We start from the raw sequence: 18,161 nt of genomic DNA on the forward strand, positions 1-18,161 counted from the left end.
AATGAATATATATATATATATATATAGATATTATTTACTTGTGATATGCAATAATTTAAAAAGAAAATTCATCCCAATGGTAAGAGAGAAACGTATAATAGAAATGTAATTATCAAATTATATTGACGATGATGACGATGATAATGAGGATCGCAATGAAATTATATTCAATGATATTCGTGAGCACTCGAAATAAAAGCATGTCGCAGGACAATTAATGCATTACTCAAATAACCGCAGTGACCACCAGGCCTTGAACTTATTTATGCTAATCTGTAAGGATTTATGTCGGTGTTAAGTTGATAACGTTTCTATACGTTAGCTAATTGGCAATTACAATTATTTGATCAGTGATTACGCAATGACCTATTTGTTGATCAACCTCGTCACCATTTTCGCGATCTGTTTGTATCGTGAATCTGAAAATGTTCGTTCGTTTGATTTTTTCACATATTGAGAAGATACAAATTGTCACGGTTTAAGTTAGGTAAACGTTATTTCAATTTTGTCGAATAACCAAATTGAATTTATTTTGAAACTAAACTTATCATTACAGATCCAAAATCACCATTGGTTTTTGAATTATAAAAATAAATGCAATTTTTAATATTTTTCCTTTTTTTTTTTTTTTGTCCTTCGTAGTATTCAAAAATTGTTTTATTTATTATTATATGATTTTTGTTTTGTTAAAAATCGGTTTTACTGTATAAAATAGGTAGACCTACTAAACTATCGATATGTGTGGTGTTTTAAAGGACTTTAAAAGCTGCTATTCTCTGCCCTTGTTCAAATATTTTGCGTTGATCTTAATCGTATATCGGAGCGCGCACGGCCGCGTACACATTCCAATAGTTTAAATCGAGATCACGAAATTACACATATACACACACAGGGGACGCGTTGTGTTACTTTTTCCTCGTTTTTCTTTTTTTATATTACGATCTTTATCAAGAGCGTGCTCACCGTTCTCTGAGTGTTTCATGATTCACGCATAACGTTGATTTTTACGTTCGATTTACATTCGTCGTCGTCGTCTGAAAATGTTTTTTTTTTCTTCTCTTCCGTTCTTTTTCTTTTTTTCATTTTATTTCAAACCAACCAGTCATCGTCACCGTCAACCGAAAGAATTAAAAACGAAGTGTTATAGTAAGTTGACCTTAACAAATCTTATCTCTCAGTCAGATTGATACTGCGTTGCTTCGTATTTCTTTGTAAAAAGTGTAAAGATAAAAAAAGAAAAAGAAAGGTTTCATTTAAATTCGCGTGAGTGGTCGTTCGCCAAGGTATTATTTACTTTTTCTTACTTTTTGAACACACGGTGTGTATTATTGGTCGATCTTAAAGTGTCTAAATTGTTAAGAGAAGTAGGTGAAAGTAAAGAGAAAGATATCGTGACGATAGAGTTCCCCTAGCATGCTCGAAATGTAACTTATTGTTGTTAGTGTGTTGGGCATTATTCGTACGAACAAATACGAATTGTTAGTTGTTGCTGTTGCTGTTGCTGTTGCTGTTACACGAGTAAAGACAAATCTTCTTTACGAAACTTTATATACTTAGAGCTATAAAACAGTAAAAGCAATGCAATAAATTGTCTCTCTCTCTCTCTCTCTCTTTTCGTGCTAACGTCACCGGAAGATTCTCTTTTTCTTTGTTCTTTGTTCGAATTAACGTTATATTCCTTCCAGCCCAATTTTCCCTTTGTCCTTCCCCTTTTCGCACGCTATTTTCTTCCTTTAACAATTCAGTCGTTTATTTATTATATCCTAAAAACAGATCGAATTTTGTAATTCTCTCTCTGACAGACGGTGATTGCGATAAATACTCGATTATCGATCGATTTCTTTTTCTTTTCTTTTCTTTTCTTTTCTTTTTTATTTTTTCTCTATTCTTTTCTTGTTTTTCTAACGTGGCGACGACGACTATCGAATCAGAATTTGTTAATGGTGTTATAACGTTAAAACGTGAAACACGATTAAAGTAATTACGGTCTTTTGTGTATAACTTATTTGCTAGTTTGAAAATTATGAATATAATACGAGAGTAAGTTGTTTATAAAGTTTCTTCTTAGATAATTTTAAATCGAAACGATATGCTTTAAGTTGCAGTTAGAAATGAATTTTATTCTAGAAAAACGATATTTCTTTTATCGGCAATTACGATTGTTGTACATTTTTGTTTGTTTCGTTTAAATATATATATAAAAAGAAAAGTACGTTGTTTTTGAAGATAACTTTATCGATAAACGAGTAGCGTGTATTTTTGTCAAAGCAATTAAGTAGTTTTATTCTTAAAGTTGTATTTTTGTTTGTTTGTTTGAAAAATATTTATACGTGTCGTTGCAATAAAATAAGCAAAAGTTAAAAAAAAGAGTGGCAATTGTAGCTCGACACTTTCTTCTTCGATCGAAGGTGAGGAAAGAAGTCAAAGCGTGCACGTACAGGTGAGAGGAAAGGAGGAATCACAAAGTAAGAACGTTTTGGCATAGGGTGTTTTCCGCCACGGTGGTGGTAATATGCGCCGACTTTGGGGTGGGGGTTTCTTTCGAAGGCTTAAAAGGCCTACCAACGTCCTTGCAACACGCAGTCTACGAATCAGAGCTAATACCGTGCCGTCTCTGACTTCTTCCTATGTAAAGGAAATTCCTGTGTGAAAGCTTTTCCATCATATTACGCTTACTGCAAATAGTGGAACACGTCAAAGAAGAAAGTAGAAGTTTTGTCGTTTAAGAGTTTGTCTATTCGTTGATAAAGAAATTTCGTGACAAAAATATCTAAGTTTCAAAAGCGATATATAAGAAACAAATAATAAACTGAAGGAGGACTAAGTAAATTAAACGAGTGATTTAACTTTTGTTTTATTTCTTTTATTATTTTACATTTTGTCAATTAGAAGATTTACCTGTTAACGTTACGTAAAGTGTTATTGTACTTTTTGAACGTGATCACGAAAGTGATAATTAAAAGATTATTCAGAGAAAATAGATAGTTTTGTTTTGTAGAAGACAAATATTCATTAACAATTAATAATATGAAGGAGAAAACGAGTTTTTGGATTTGTTCGTTGGCTCTTATCGTTATTTTCGCTATTTTACCGTCAATGAGCCATGCGCTTACAACTTTTGGAAAGACAAATCCACAAAATCAAAATCAAAATCCACCGCCGCCTCCTACTCCGGGTAAGTCAAAGGGAAATTTTTAAGATAATCCTTGACAAACTAACGTAATCCTTAACGGATAAAAGTTATTAAATGAATTGATCAAAGAACGGACAAGAAGCTTTTTGGCTTTGCTAACGTTTGACGATAATCTTTTTCCATTTCTATCATTTCCTTTACCCATGCTCAATGGTTTGTAAATTTTCTAAAGCCGATTTATTATTCTTCCTCTGTCACACATTTTTCATCTCTTAAAAAAGTAAAAAGTGCGTACTTAAGATGGAAATAATTAAATTGATGGATTTTTTTTTCAAGAAATTCATCCTTTATAATTCTTCGATGAATATGCTGATTCAAGTACCAAATAGTTGTGTTCTCCAATTTTCGTATTTGAATTATTCTCGAAAATGATATTCCTCGTATTTCTTGACATCCTCATAATGTTCCTCTTTTTTTCTTTAACATTATCTATTACATCGAAACAAATCCCTTAGTTATGGTGCGACAAAGTTGCATATCTTACAAGGGAATCTTGGATTTGAGTGCCAAGGGCACGCCGTTCGCAAGTGCATACCAACCTTTTTAAATGCCGAAGGTGAATTTCTTCAAACAGACTCGAAACGTTGAAAAATTAGTATTCGTCAAATCGATAGTTTGAGAAAGATTTTTCTTTATCACGTTACCGATCGTTTCAATCAATTTTATTCTTCTACACGATTTTATATATCTTTCGATGGGAGAGATGTTTCCAAGCAAATAAAAACGAATGACTTAAACGTGCGGTAACATCGTTTGGTAGAAAATTTATGTATTATTGACTTGGAAGAATTTTTTGTCCTTCCTAATGTTCTCCTTGATCTTATTTCAGTTGGAAAAGCGCGTGAATGTAGAATGGAATCGGACTGCGCTGGAATTCAAAACACTACGTGCTTGGCCGATTCACGGGATGGAAGGACTCGTTGTCTTTGTGGTGATTATAATGCGCCAGTAAACGGTGCTTGACCAACAAATACAAAGGTACAATTAATTTTCTCTTTTGTAAAGAAATATAAAAAAAAAAAACAAATAACTTGTACGCATTTCAAAGTTTTCCTGCTACTACTTATCAAGTAAATTGAAACTTCGAACAGTTAGAATAGAAGTTCTACAAGTTGGTGGCACATAGAGTAACATTTGCATACACTTACGTGTTCCCTTGCAATATGTGAACATATGACGATGTACGTATCGCGTTTATGGTTATCTATGCAAATTGGCACGCCTTTAGAATACTACTATCGTTTCGTTTCTTACGTTGTGCCGATTCATCGTCTTTTCTTCAAGAATATTCAATGTTTTTTTTTTTTGTTAATAAAAATAAAAAAACAATCAAATCAAATAAAATAAGAATAAGAATAAAAAGAATATTACGAACGTACGATCAAGTTTGCTATCTTCTTTCAACACGATCATAGATTAAAAACAAAATTATCCATACATCGCATGTTGTAGAGTGATTGACAGACGAACCAATGAATATCAAAAGATTTATCATTTGAAATATGCATGTTAACGAACAATTTTAGGAATAGAACGGAAATCGAACAATTTGAATTGATGAAACGGTATTAAAAGTGTACCTACCAGTCTATCATTTTGTACTGGCAAGGTGTACACGTTAGAAAGTTAAACATGTCAAGCATATGTTAGATATGTCTTAAAGAATTAATTTCGATCGATTAGTTTAAACTATGTGTCATAGATTATTTCCTAAACAACAATTAGAAATGTTGACTCGTGAAAAATTAAAACGTGACTTAAAGTAAGTTGACTTTTTCTTCGAGAATCTATTGAAATTTAGTAATCAAGTCCGGCGGCCTACTTTTTCATCAACGTTAGACAAATATTTTCTTTTCTATCGGAAAAAAATGTCAAGCTTAGAAAAATGATAATGGTATTTTTCAATTTTGTATAATTTCAGCTATCAGAGCACCGTGCAACGATGATAGCGAATGTATCGAAGGTGCGCATTGTGTTGTTAAAGGAAATAACACTAATTCTGGAAAACGCTGTTACTGTCGAGAGGGATACGTCGAGGATAATTTGATGTGCAGCGGTAATATATCTCTAAAATCTTATCTTATATTAAATCGAGATAACATTTATTTAACTTGATTAAATTTTTTAGGCTGTTCATCCATCCTCACTAATATTTCCTGGATACTGTTTCCGATATTAACGGTGTTCTTAGGAAGGATTAATTACTTATAAATCCTGCAATACGTTTCAATGAAATATCTCTTTTTGAAAAAGATCATTATTTAAACAAATCTTTATTATCCTATGTACAATGATCTATGACTATTAATAATTTCGATAGCATTTCGAGTCAATGATCAGAAGAATTTTCTTTTTTTTCCTTCTTCTTCTTTTATAAATTAGAACACTCGAGTAAAAAAAATATCTTAAATTCTAGAGTACCTTCTACGTGTACTTTCAACGTATATAAATATTTTTTAATAGCATGTTTTCATTCGATTCAATTTACGAAATATATATATAGAATTTGATTTTTATTGTTCCTAGATATACATGAGTATATGTGTGTTTTATTACGTATTAAGTTTACAATCGGATAATCGTATCATTGTCGATTATAAAAAAAAAAAATAAATTAAAAACAATGCACCATAATTTTATGTTTAGAAAAAAACGAAACTTTGATCTAGCGCGTTCGTTTCCATTAAAAATAAACAACTCTCTCTCTCTCTTTCTCTATCTCTCTCTCTCTCGATAAAGTATAAATTCATTAGTATACGATCGATAAGTTAAAATTCACTATGCGTCGTGAATCGTACGATGCATAATCGTATTTGTTCTTATTATCAGTATATCAAAGTTCGTTCACAAATTCATCGGAATATCGTGGCGCATAAGATATAAATATTATATAATAATATACTGGTTGGCTCAGTTTTGTTTTTGTTTTTCTATAAAATTTCTTCAACATATTCTATATGAAAAAATAAGGCATGGACTGTGAAAGTTAACACAAGTTAAAATTTATTAACATGATAATTGGCCATGAAATTGGTCTCCATCGATCTTATCAATCGTTGAGGATAATGCAATAAATGTTATCGAAATAATGATCATCTTCTAGCAATTCTGGCTACAATTCGTTTAATAGAAAACTGGGACATCTTTTATATTTATTATTTTAATAAATACATGATTCAGACTGTATTTTAAGATATAGTAATTATTTGTAATTTATTTCTCGACTATATAATGTGCAATTTATTTGAAGTATGGCATAATTAGGCGCTTGATTAGTAAAACATTATTAAATGCGTCTGAAATTATATTGAAAGATTTAATCTAGATGGAAATGATTCTCGATCTATGGATATTTACAAAAAAAAAAATCTCTGAAGTACATCGACACTGAATAACAGTACAACGTCTATTTGAAATTATTCTTATTCTTTACTTACAATTAGTAGTAGAACGTGGAGTCTGCATATGCCAATGATGCCTTAATGTACCAAAGATATTGCACTAAAGGAATAACGTTAATTATCTCTAAGCTAATGCATATATATATGTATAAATATTTTACATATATATATTAAAAGAAAATATATAGTATTTATTATCACAATATATTTACTTTAGTGTTAGTGCCTTTTGTAAAGTTTGTAATTTGATAATGGTTTAAAAAATTTCTAACACTCTTTCTTCTTCGATTTATGTACTTTCGATTTTTCGTGCACGAATAAATTTTCGAATCCTTAACAATTTTTTACCATAATCCCGATTTTGCTTTTTTTCTTTTAAGTCTATATTATATCAATTATAGAATATAACAACAGTTTTACAATTAGCGAAAAAAGAAGATAAATTTTTGTTCAGATAAAAATAAATTTGGATTTATTTAGTAAAATTACAAAATGTAATAAGAGCCATTGATAAAGTTAAACTTTATTCATTTTTTTTCTAAAAACCAATTGTGTAACAACATTACCCTGTTTTCCACCAAATCGGAATGAATCAACAGGAAGCTCATCGATAAAATCGAACTCTGCAAAATAATTATAGAATAATTAGTTTTATTAATAATACTACGGTTCTCTAATTGAGCTTACTATTTTTAAAATGAATGAGTAATTCATCTTTTGTCCAATTGCAGGAAGTTAAAATTAGAAATCCATTTGGTTGTAGGATATTGTAAACATTGTCAATGTATTTTCTTCTTTTATCAGCTGGCTCGTCAGGATGAAGACTGATCGCATCGTAAGTTCCTTTATCGTGTGCTACTTTAAAGTAATTTGTTAATAATTCATGATTCGAGGTATCGAGAATATCGCACACTTGTAATTTTACACAAGTAATGTTATTTTCTTTTAATATTTCGTTAGCTAAATTTATAGCTTTCTGGGAATAATCTATTCCTGTTAATTGTTTAAAACCTTTCTTCGAGAGTTCTACTAAAATCATACCGTTTCCACATCCAATATCTATTATTTGATCAGTTTCCATATCGAGATTTAATTTCGTGCTAATCCATCTGTTGAAAAAATATATTAATTAATACTATGATCATTAATTTATATGAAAATAATATTAATATAATAACGTTTAAAGTCTTAAAAAAAATACATACATATATATATATATATGTTTTATATTGAATTTCAATATTTTTTAATTAATTCTTGTTAATTTGTTAATACAAAATAAAATATAATACAATACAAAAGTCGATAACTCGTTATTTTTATTATTCATTATCATTAGAAAAAAGTGTCGATTAAACGTTTGAAGTTGTATGGTTTAATGACAGATGGCGCTAGTAGCGCGATATAGCAAGACGAATAAAATGCAGTTTATATTTTCGCGGCAAAGTGCATTGATCTTTCGCGTTCTCTTCATGTTTAGTTTATAAATAATAAAGTTGTATTATAAATGGTGTTCTTACTTAACAACATTTAGTGAAGCCTTATTACCAAACCATATTTCACCGACGTCCCCGTGATCCTTGAAATTATCGAGTTCTTCGGTGTACACCTTTTCCCAACTGCAAGAAGGAAATTAAAGAGATGAACGTTAGATTTTCTCCATTCTTCTTAGTACACGAATTCGGTAAGTTTATTTAACTTACAATTCCAAAGTACCCAGATCGGATGGTCCCAATTCTTCAATAATTTCATCTGTCATGGTCTTATTTAAATATCTGTCATTAAGAAAATTCTTATTTCACGACATTACTTAGTTAAATATATATCATAAATAACATACCTTTGCTTAACGAGAAATCCACTTGTCTCTTACGAAGGTTGTATATTCTGGTAACGTTGCGCGTGTTCGGAGCTCGCTGACACTCGATATACATCGAACATAACCTATAACATCAAGTATTGGTTATCATTGTGATTTAGCATTACTCGTCAATTTTGCGATACGTTTCTGCTACATTATTTAACCATTTCGTAAAGTGTATTTATTGTCGAGATGAATATAATTAAATTATCAAGTTTCATACAATTAGGTAAGTAAATTGTTAATACTATTTTTTTCTAATTCATTTTATCTATCATATGTCCATCACTTTACTCATAACTTTCATTAGAATTATGTAAACTGTGTACAGTTTAAAAAAATATTGTATGACATAAATCATTTCATATGCAGGACAATGTGCAGGAAAAATATTGCGTTTGTCTACACGTGCTATTTCAGTTAAAACGCATGCCAGTCCTTTAAAAAGGAAAAACCAAAAACTGGTATATTAATGTTGAACATGGGAGGACCAACTAGTACATCACAAGTACATCAATATTTGTTACGCATTATGACAGATCGTGACATGATTCAGTTACCATTTCAAAGGTTTTTTATTTTAACATTTGCTTTTCATAATTATGTTGTATTATTTATTGAATTTTTCAAGCTTCATTTGAAATTATATTTTAGTAAACTAGGTCCATGGATTGCTCAAAGACGTACACCTGAAGTACAGAAAAAATATTCTGAAATAGGTGGCGGTTCTCCTATTTTGGAATGGACAAATAAACAGGGTGAATTATTATGTACTAAATTGGATGAAATTTCACCAGAAACTGCACCACACAAGTATTATGTAGCTTTTCGTTATGCTGATCCTCTTACAGAAGATACGCTCAATGAAATAGAACAGTAAGAATTAAAAAACATTTGCACACATATAGAATGAAACAATGAGAAAACATTTGTTGTGTATATTTTTAGAGATGGAGCAGAACGCACTGTAATATTTTCACAATATCCGCAGTACAGTTGTGCCACATCCGGATCCAGTTTTAATGCTATATACAGGCACTATAAAAATAAGTAATAGAAGTTTTTGTATCTTATATACTAGTTTCATCAAGATTGACAAATGAAATAATCTATTGTTTTCAGAGAATTGCCACAAGATATGAAGTGGAGTATAATAGACCGGTGGTCAACGCATCCACTTTACATCAATACTATTGCTCAAAGAATTATGGATGAGCTTGCACATTTTCCTAACGACAAAAGAAATGAAGTTATGATTTTATTTTCTGCTCATTCTCTTCCTTTAAAGGTTTTACCTTTGATTTATTTAAAAACTTAGTTCCTTTATTTTCTTACAAATATATTGATTTGATTTAATTTATTTATTCTAGGCAGTGAATCGAGGTGATCCATATCCTTCTGAAATTGGTGCTACGGTTCAGTTAGTTATGCAAAAATTAAACTTTTGCAATCCATATAGTTTAGTGTGGCAATCCAAGGTACATTCATTTTTTTTAAACATATATTGTCAGAAGTAATTAACAAATGTGATGTATTCTGGAAAAAAAATAATAAGGTGTAAAAAGGTAGATTTTTATTTCTTATAGATAAGAATATGGTGTTTATAATGAGAACAATTGTAATTCTGCTAAACTATTTATTTACTTGATAATTTATGATAATTCACTACACAAAAAACAAAAAAGAGTTACGCATATCTTTTAATTAACACGTTTATCTTGAAAAGTCATTTTCATGCGTTATCTTTCTTTTACCAGAGTATGTGACCTATAATAATTAATTTGTAATTTAGGTCGGACCTTTGCCTTGGTTAGAACCATACACGGATAATGCATTAAAGAATTATGTAAAGCAAGGAAAGAAAAATTTTCTTTTAGTACCTGTTGCATTTGTCAATGAACATATAGAAACACTTCACGAAATGGATATTGAATATTGTCAAGAATTAGCGGAAGAAGTAAGAAAATAGTCATATTAATCAATCGTATTTTCAATACAATAGTAATATTTTTTAATATTTCAGATTGGAGTTGAAAATATTAGAAGATCAGCAGCACCTAATGATCATCCATTATTTATAGACGCTTTAGCCGATATTGTTTATAATCATTTACGATCTGAACAGACTATTAATCCTAAATTTTTGACGAGATGTCCTCATTGCGTTAACAAAACTTGCGAACAGAGTAAAAAATGGTTTTCACAAATTTGTAGGCCTTAAGATTAATGGACTAATAATAAATTATGCTTTATATACGTATATATATATATTACATATATATAATATAATATAATAATATTTAGAGAGTAATATATTTATATATTTATAACATTATTTACTCGGTAAGTTAATAAATATATCTGGGAACGGATTTATAGTTTTTTTTCTCTGTACAATCACATCGATCGTATAAAAATAATAATACTTTTGTTAATAATCAGAAAAAAATAAATAGATAGATCGTATTTTATGGCATGATTATATAACGTCAACGCAAAATTAAGCTCACGAAATAACCACGCCTGTTTAAGGCCAATTGAATTGACCTCCTATTTGCATTCTAATACTATTGCGAGAAGCATTCGACCAATATACTTGAGATCATACTTAAACGAATTTATAAGAATGATTATTGATTAGAGAGAGAGAGAGAGAGAGAGAGAGAGAGAAAGAGAAAGAGAAAGAGAAGAGAATCAACATTTATAGATAATTGAATGAAAGTTTGAAGCATTTACAAGTGTCGTTAAGTTACAACTTAAAAATAATCGATAAGATTGGAATGATTAGATAGTTGATGCCGATTAAAAGATAATTGATATAAAATATATCAACTTTATTTTTTTCAGTATTTCATTCTAGAACGCATGATAAAAATAACAGGCGTGTGCAGTTCATTCGTTAAATGTGAATGAATGCATAAATAAAAAAAAAAAAAAGTAAGGAAAGAAGTAATCTCATTTACTATAATCGTATATATTAAATGATACAAATAGCTCTCTCGTGATCTCAAATTGACACTCGCGTTTAAATGCATTTTTCAGATCGCAAAGCCGGGGTATATCGTCTGGACGACAAGAATAATAACAATAATAGTGGGATTGGTGGTGGTAAAGATAGGAAAAAGAAGAAGAAGAAGAAGAGCAGCAGTAGCAGCAGCAGCAGCAGCAGCAGCAAGGATAATAATAAAGATAAAAAGGATAAAAGAGGGGGAGAGGGTTGCCGTGGTGGTGGTGGTTTTCGTCTTCCACTTCGTGTGAGGAGCGTAGCCGAGTGTTGGAAATATCGAGCGCGTGAGCGCCGGCGTGGCGCTGTTCACGACGGCGCCTATATAAATGTAGAATGTCGGCGGGTGCACTCAGTACGTGTCATGCTTTTCCAGTGGAAGGGTTGTCCGTGATGGCGGCCCGTGTGCGGTTGAAGATGCAATGCGGCACCGTATCGTTGCCGCTCGTTGTTTTCATCGTTGTGTGCGGTGTGGATCTTGTTTGTGGAATGTTCGAGCATCGACATTGTAATCATCAACCTCTCCGTCCACACGAGGTAACATTTTCATTATCATTATTAATAACATAATTTTTCTTATATCATTTTATTATTTCTTTTCTTTTTCTTCTTCTTCTTCTTTTTCTTCTGTGCACTCTCGTTTTCTCTTTTAAATATCCTTTTCTCCATGTTCTTTTCTTTTTCTTCTTCTTCCATATAAGTTTGTTCACGCTACTACTGCTGGTCTCTTCACTAACCTTCGTCCTTCCGTTCGAAGAACACAAGACGAGATATGCCGGTTCGACCGGCTCTGCTCTTTTCCCCTTGTCTTCTCCCTTTCATTCTATCCCCCTCACTCTTACTTTTCGTTTCCTTTCTCTCTCTTTCTCTATCTCTGTTTCTCTCTCTCTCTCTTTTTATCTTTCTCTTTCTCTTTCTCTTTTCTAGTCCCTCCCTCTTCATACGTTCTCTCCTTGCTCAATCTCTATCCTTACCTCTGAGGAATCTTTCCTTCGGTAGACACGTTCAACACGATTTCTTCTATGGATTCTTTAACTTCCGTGTGTTACGACGAAACGTATATTTTCGCGCGTCATGTCTTCTTTTTCTTTCTTTCTTTCTTTCTTTCTGTCTGTCTGTCACGCTTATGATCGCCGGATCTGCGGAACAGAGAACTTTCGAAACAATTTTTGTGTTCTTTTTATACACGTCAAAAGGTCTTTCCTCTTGTCGATGAATGCGGTAGACCATTTGTCCCTGGTATTTGTCAATATTGATGTCACGTATTATTATTCCACTAGTTTTTTCTGTAGAAAGCAAAGTCCTCAGCAGAATGACAGATCGATCCTTCTTCTTTCATTTACATGTCGCGTTTCGTGTCTCTTTAAATCGAACGCTGCTGAGTCTCGTGACTTTGTTTTGCGTTCGACGAGCGTATCGAGAACGTTGGTAATTAATGTCAAGTGTTCCGATAATTTGTCCCTTTTCCAAGGAAACGCCGTCTCGATAATAAACCTTTTTCATTTCCGATACACTTATTTCCTTTATTTTATATCTTGCTAAAGGATTTAGCGAATGTCGAGAAGATCATCATAAGAAGATAAAAAGTCACTAAAAAGACGCGCGCACGTGGGGTAAGTTCAACATGCGCGAGCAGACCACGTGCTTTTATCGTGGTCACGTGCTTTCTCTTTCTTTCTCTCTCTCTCTCTTTCTTTCTCTCACACACAAACACACACACACATACACACACTTTCTATTTCTTCCTATCGTTCTGTTTTCCTTTTTATATTTTAAATATTGAAATTATTATTCGAGTCGTTCTCAATTTTGATTAATCGTTTCTCATATAAATATTGATAAAGTTTTTTTAACAATATTTTTTGCATGAATTTATTTAACGTGTCAAATTGTTCCTTCATTTTTGTCAATTTTATTTTCTTCTCCTTTAACTTTAATTTATCACTCTTACAGGATATGTTTTTTTTTTAGAATCTATCTTTGATGTATCGGGCAATATCCTGGATTTGTAATGTGTGTGCATACCTATGTGTAAACATGTAACATATTTATCACGTGGCAGTTGTTACACTATGATACGCATGGCTGAGTTTTCACAAACTCGATCGATACTATTCACGGTCAAGTATTATATCGTTGAGAGAGTTGCAATCACCACCTCTATATTATTCGTACATGTGTATATATATATGTTATATAAATATATTTACCTATATACACACGATGACGTTGAATCACCTGAGCTTATTCACATCAGCTTCGTTGCCAATCGAGACCGTCATATCCTATAACTTTCACCGTATCGGTGAACTTAATTATGGAGTTTATATACCGTTCTCGATCGTTCATCATCAAAAATAATTTCATTTCTCTAAATTCTTGTTATTATTTTATTTGTTTTATTTTTCGATAAAAACAAAAAAAGAAAAGAAAAAAAATTGTATCGTATTAACACATACCCTGCAACCATGTACCGTTTTCGGTATCGATTTATTTTTACGCCAAGTGATATGTAAGTATTTTTCTTATTGAAAAGTAAACAAATTACGAATGAAAAAAAAAAAGAAATAAAACATTTTAAGTTAATATTATTTTAATCATATATTTTTTTGTTATTAAATTACATTTATGTTCTGCATGGATTTCCTTTCGATCATTTTTGTCTTTTTATTCTTATAATTTTCTCATTAGGTATTATCAAATAACATTTATTTTATTATATTACGCAAATTACTTTTTTTAAGTATTTAAAACGAACATTGAAGAAATAAATTTCGAGTTAAAAAAAAAAAAAACAGAGACAAAATATGCAAATGTTGCGAATATATTAAATCTTATTATAGCGTTTGTACCGTTTTAGGTACACATGATACGGTGATGATGACACTTGTGTTAGTCAACTGCAGTTTGACAGGGAAACGCGTGTAAAATAATATAATTAATCATATCTTTTCATTTTCAGAAGATAATAATAAATGTGATCACGAATCACGAAAGAAGAAATAATTTACAAATAAAATTTCTTTTTACAAATCTATATATATATGTACACGTTTTATTATTTGCTTAGAAATTATGTAATAAATCAGATATAATTTGTCGTTTTACATACACGTGTGTATATATCGTGGATCAATTTTTAGCGTTATATTTCGTCAATTCGAGGATCAATAATTCTTAATTAATGTACACAGCTATGGAGCCCACGATGTTATGAATAACTACGGACAGTGGAGTTAACTTGAATCGACTACGATTGCAAGAGAGGAGAACTATTGCACTTGTCGATAGCGTTGCAGCTGTTACGTGCACTTTCATTTGGGTTCTACTATTCTCTCTCTCTCTCTTTCTCTTTTCTCTCTCTCTCTCTCTCTCACTCTTTCGCTTTTTCTCTTTCATCCAGTTTTTCTTTTTCCATTTCGTATCCATCCTTTATTTTTCGTACGATACAAAGCAATCGGTGAATGCAATTGAAGTTTTGAAATCATCATTTTTCTATTTTATCTCTCTCTCTCTCTCTCTCTCTTTCTCTCTATTTTTTTCATTTTTTCACTTTTACATTTTGTTGGAAATAAAATTCATGAAAGAGGTACGTACGTAAATATTAGGATATAATATGTATTTATAATATACATTAATGTGTAAAAACTATCGCATATTTTTCTCCTCTTTTCTCTTTTAATTTTGTTTGTATCCTCTTTTCAAAGAATGCATTCTATCGCTATTTACTTTTTTATCATACACTTATAATCTCCTTCTTCTTCCCTTACAACCTCTTACAACCAGCCCTTGTCGGCTGCAGGTAGAATGCGCCCAAAGTATATATCCCTTGCTTGTCGTAAAAAGTCGATTAAAAAGTGTTGAAATAGTTCTCTCGAGTCTATTTCGTAAAATAAAATTTGGTATTTTGAAATTACCTTCAATTTACATTTTTGTCTATTTCTTTTCAAAAGTAAAATGGTAATTCTCTTTATTTTAATTATTTGATCAATCATTAGTAGAAACAAGATAAACGTCAAATTAGAATTTATAAATATTATTTGTAACGTTCGAAACAATTCAAAAATGGTTTCAAAAACATTTTTTCTGGGTTTAATAATGTTGTACCTTGTGAAACTCCTTTTTACTGTAGCAATTTAATTTCTCTCTCTTCCTCTCTTTCTCTCTTTTTTTTTCATATCTTATACTATCTCACTTTCTCTATATGAAAATGTAATATTTCGTAGGGCCTTAGGACGCGTTATATGGTCAATTTGAGAAAGATCAGGTGTGTTTCGAGTATGGTCTATTCGTTGGTGAGAGTACAAGCATTTTTTAGTTTTCAAACGAGGACTGTTAGTCGGTAGGGAACGTGTAGGAAAACGTTTCGTACAGGTTAGAACGATGGGAAAAAAAGGAGGAAAGGTGTGGGCGGAGGATGGTAGGAAGGAGGATGGCAGGAAGGAAGGAAGGAAGAGATACGTTCGTTTTAAGGACGCTTTCAGCCTGAATTTGAATGCGAATAAAAGTTTACGGTCGACGTGGCGTGCTACTGGTGCATCTCTCTCTCTCTCTCTCTATTTCTATTTCTATTTCTATCTTTTTTCCTTACCTCTACTTATTTTTCTCTCACGAGGCTTTTTTACGCCCTTCGTTCGTCCTCTATTCCTCCTATCTGCTTTCATGTGTGTTGTGTGTGTGTGTTGTGTATGTATGTGTAGTATGTCTCTACCTCTTTTCCATCAATTTTTTTTCTTCCTGTTGTGCGTAAGTAAGATAAGTCCTTCCTTATCCGATGATCTCTCGCAACGTCACCGTAGTCTAGCCATAATTCATATTTTAACTCGGTCGACTTATTTCAAAAGTAAAACGCACGACCTTCGAGGAGGATGAGGATGTGGATGAGAAAAGTGAAGGAGGTAACAGATGAATTATGCGCGCTTCTTCTTGGCTCCAGGCCAACCCTTACTACCTCGATTATTTTATTTTATTATTATTATTTTTTCTTTAATATTTTCTCTTTTCTTCCATCTTGCAGTGATACTTTGAACGTTTAGGAAAAAGCGAGCAGTAATTTCGCGTATAATTAATTTTGTTTTTTTCTTCTTCTTAAATTTTACAAATGCAAACGAGTCTCGAGTCTCAAATTCATCCAATTTTGCTTTACGTTTGTAGGATTTATGTATGTGTGTGAGCTCATGCTTGTGTGAGGTATATATGTAGATTTTCGCGAGTTAGATACACGAATTTTCGCTTACTCATTTGCAAATACTCGCGTGTCACGTCGCATCGATGAACTTCCTTTGCAAATGTGTTCCTCGCGCATATTCGATGAAACAAGATTGATCCGCATATACAATTACCTTCTTCTTTTTCTTCTTCTTTCTTTCTTTCTTTCTTTCTTTTTCTTCCTTTTTCCTCTTCCTCATTCTCCTTCTCTTCTTTGACTGTTATAGTACTTACCCGAAATCTTAGAATCTCGAAAACTTTCGAGTTACTTGAAACTCGTCGAATCGTTCGATTCTTAAGACGTTATACACGAGATCTCGTAAGTTTCCTGTTGAGATAGACGATTTTCTCAAAAACTTTCCAATGCGGGTAAGACATACCTCCTATCTTTTACTATTACTAAGTGCACCCTTACAAGAAGAAAATCCTTACAAATCGTCGATGAAATTATGCAATATTTTATACTTTCGTTAACCCTTTTGCACTCCGAATTATATTTTGAATTTTGTTTTCAACAGATTTCAATGATTTTTTAATATATTTATTTAAAAAATTTACTTTTATTGAAAAATATGGTCATGTAAATATATATATACTGTAAAGGAAGAAATAAATGACATTAAAATGTCCATTTATATTTTCATGTAATTTTTTTAAGTTATATCTATATCTTTTGATGTAAAAAACCGATGTCGAGTTGCACTCGACATACGAGTGCAAAGGGTTAAGATCTTATTTAGATAGAAAATATTCGTTTTCTTTTTTTTTTTTTTCAAAAAGTATTATATAAAGTATAGCAATTATAATTCGTTTCGTTAATATTAAATTCATTTTCATCCAAATCTCCAAAGTTCATCCGATTCAGTTTGTTATATCCGAAAGCAGCATACGTTGGTGGTATCGGCTTTACCGATCGAAAATCGTATAAAGTATAATCCGCTTTTACGTAACGTGGTTCAATTAGCGTCCAAGAGAGAGAGATAGAGAGAGAGAGAGAGAGAGAAAATATGTGGGTGTATATGTATGTGCAACGATAGCCGATCATTTATCTTTTTTTTTATATTTTTTAATATTTTTTTCTCATCGTCGTCATCATGTCGTCGTTGTCCTTTTTATCTTCCAACCAATATTCCTCCGATAAATATAATGTAACATACGTATTAGACGGTTGTTTGTTGTGTCACTACTTTTAGTCACTTTTATGTTTGGTAAAAAAAAAAAAAAATAGAAAAGAAAAGGAAAGAAAAAGTCTATTTATTCACGACTGAGACTCACTCGACTCGTGTAAGCCCCCGTGGTTATTAAGAAACCCGATTCCCATCGTAGTTTATGAGGCTTCGTGAGACGACGAGGACGGGAATGAGATATATGCGACGTCGGTGGTGAGATTACTGCTGGAATATCTTTAAAGCCTGACTGACACGCGAATAGGTATCTTTCTCATCGACTATTACTGCTAGAGAGAGAAACAGAGAGAGAGAGAGAGATTCGATT

General features: G+C 31.6%; 4 protein-coding genes across 9 annotated transcripts in view; 3 read left to right on the forward strand and 1 right to left on the reverse strand.

Moving 5' to 3' along the window:
* Positions 1-96: 96 nt before the first annotated feature.
* Positions 97-6,385, forward strand: sosie (oogenesis-related protein sosie). The gene is given in 5 exon segments (XM_015315821.2): positions 97-3,175; positions 4,023-4,151; positions 4,154-4,171; positions 5,115-5,249; positions 5,322-6,385. Coding segments are annotated over 5 exon segments (513 nt in total). The 5' UTR covers positions 97-3,027; the 3' UTR covers positions 5,405-6,385.
* A 652-nt stretch (positions 6,386-7,037) lies between these two features.
* On the reverse strand, positions 7,038-8,684 carry LOC107063742 (EEF1A lysine methyltransferase 2). Of its 3 annotated transcripts, XM_089179331.1 has the most exons (6): positions 8,435-8,684; positions 8,298-8,369; positions 8,115-8,213; positions 7,636-7,703; positions 7,282-7,449; positions 7,038-7,217 (listed from the first exon to the last, which is right to left on the reverse strand). In XM_089179331.1, exons 2-6 carry the CDS (start codon positions 8,351-8,353, stop codon positions 7,111-7,113), a joined length of 498 nt encoding a protein of 165 aa, XP_089035457.1. In that variant the 5' UTR covers positions 8,354-8,369; positions 8,435-8,684; the 3' UTR covers positions 7,038-7,110. The 3 variants fall into 3 exon arrangements, with proteins under 3 accessions (XP_089035457.1, XP_015171295.2, XP_015171286.2); XM_015315809.2 differs by having other exon boundaries at positions 7,282-7,703; positions 8,298-8,356; XM_015315800.2 differs by having other exon boundaries at positions 7,282-7,703.
* Invadolysin (leishmanolysin-like peptidase, invadolysin) overlaps positions 8,139-18,161 on the forward strand; it is a 274,537-nt gene continuing 264,514 nt past the window's right edge. For 2 of the 4 annotated variants that reach the window (XM_089179320.1, XM_089179322.1), the window contains exons 1-2: positions 11,856-11,996; positions 13,004-13,072. Coding sequence is in view for 1 of the 4 variants with exons in the window: in XM_015317771.2 (XP_015173257.1) it covers positions 11,796-11,996 (201 nt within the window). In the remaining 3 variants the exon portion in view is untranslated. Of the gene's footprint in view, positions 8,279-11,497; positions 11,997-13,003; positions 13,073-18,161 lie in introns of those variants that run through there. The other 2 variants (XM_015317771.2, XM_089179321.1) reach the window with 2 other exon arrangements.
* Positions 8,648-10,827, forward strand: FeCH (ferrochelatase, mitochondrial). Its single transcript, XM_015315787.2, is given in 9 exon segments — positions 8,648-8,684; positions 8,828-8,898; positions 8,901-9,025; positions 9,110-9,331; positions 9,404-9,505; positions 9,578-9,743; positions 9,826-9,933; positions 10,248-10,412; positions 10,479-10,827. Coding segments are annotated over 9 exon segments (1,194 nt in total). The 3' UTR covers positions 10,677-10,827.

The sequence above is a fragment of the Polistes dominula genome, unplaced genomic scaffold, assembly GCF_049000335.1.
Source record: "Polistes dominula isolate Pdom_NZ unplaced genomic scaffold, Pdom_raw_medaka contig_373, whole genome shotgun sequence".
Taxonomy (NCBI): domain Eukaryota; kingdom Metazoa; phylum Arthropoda; class Insecta; order Hymenoptera; family Vespidae; genus Polistes; species Polistes dominula.

Bases quoted from the DNA above. Each gene is read 5' to 3' on its own strand.
- LOC107063742 (XM_015315809.2), bottom strand. From the start codon at position 8,353: ATGACAGATGAAATTATTGAAGAATTGGGACCATCCGATCTGGGTACT. The intron at 7,704-8,114 runs GTAAGAACACCA...TTTTTTCAACAG, and splicing joins GCTTCACTAAATGTTGTTAA to ATGGATTAGCACGAAATTAA. The intron at 7,218-7,281 runs GTAAGCTCAATT...ATTATTTTGCAG, and splicing joins ACTCATTCATTTTAAAAATA to AGTTCGATTTTATCGATGAG.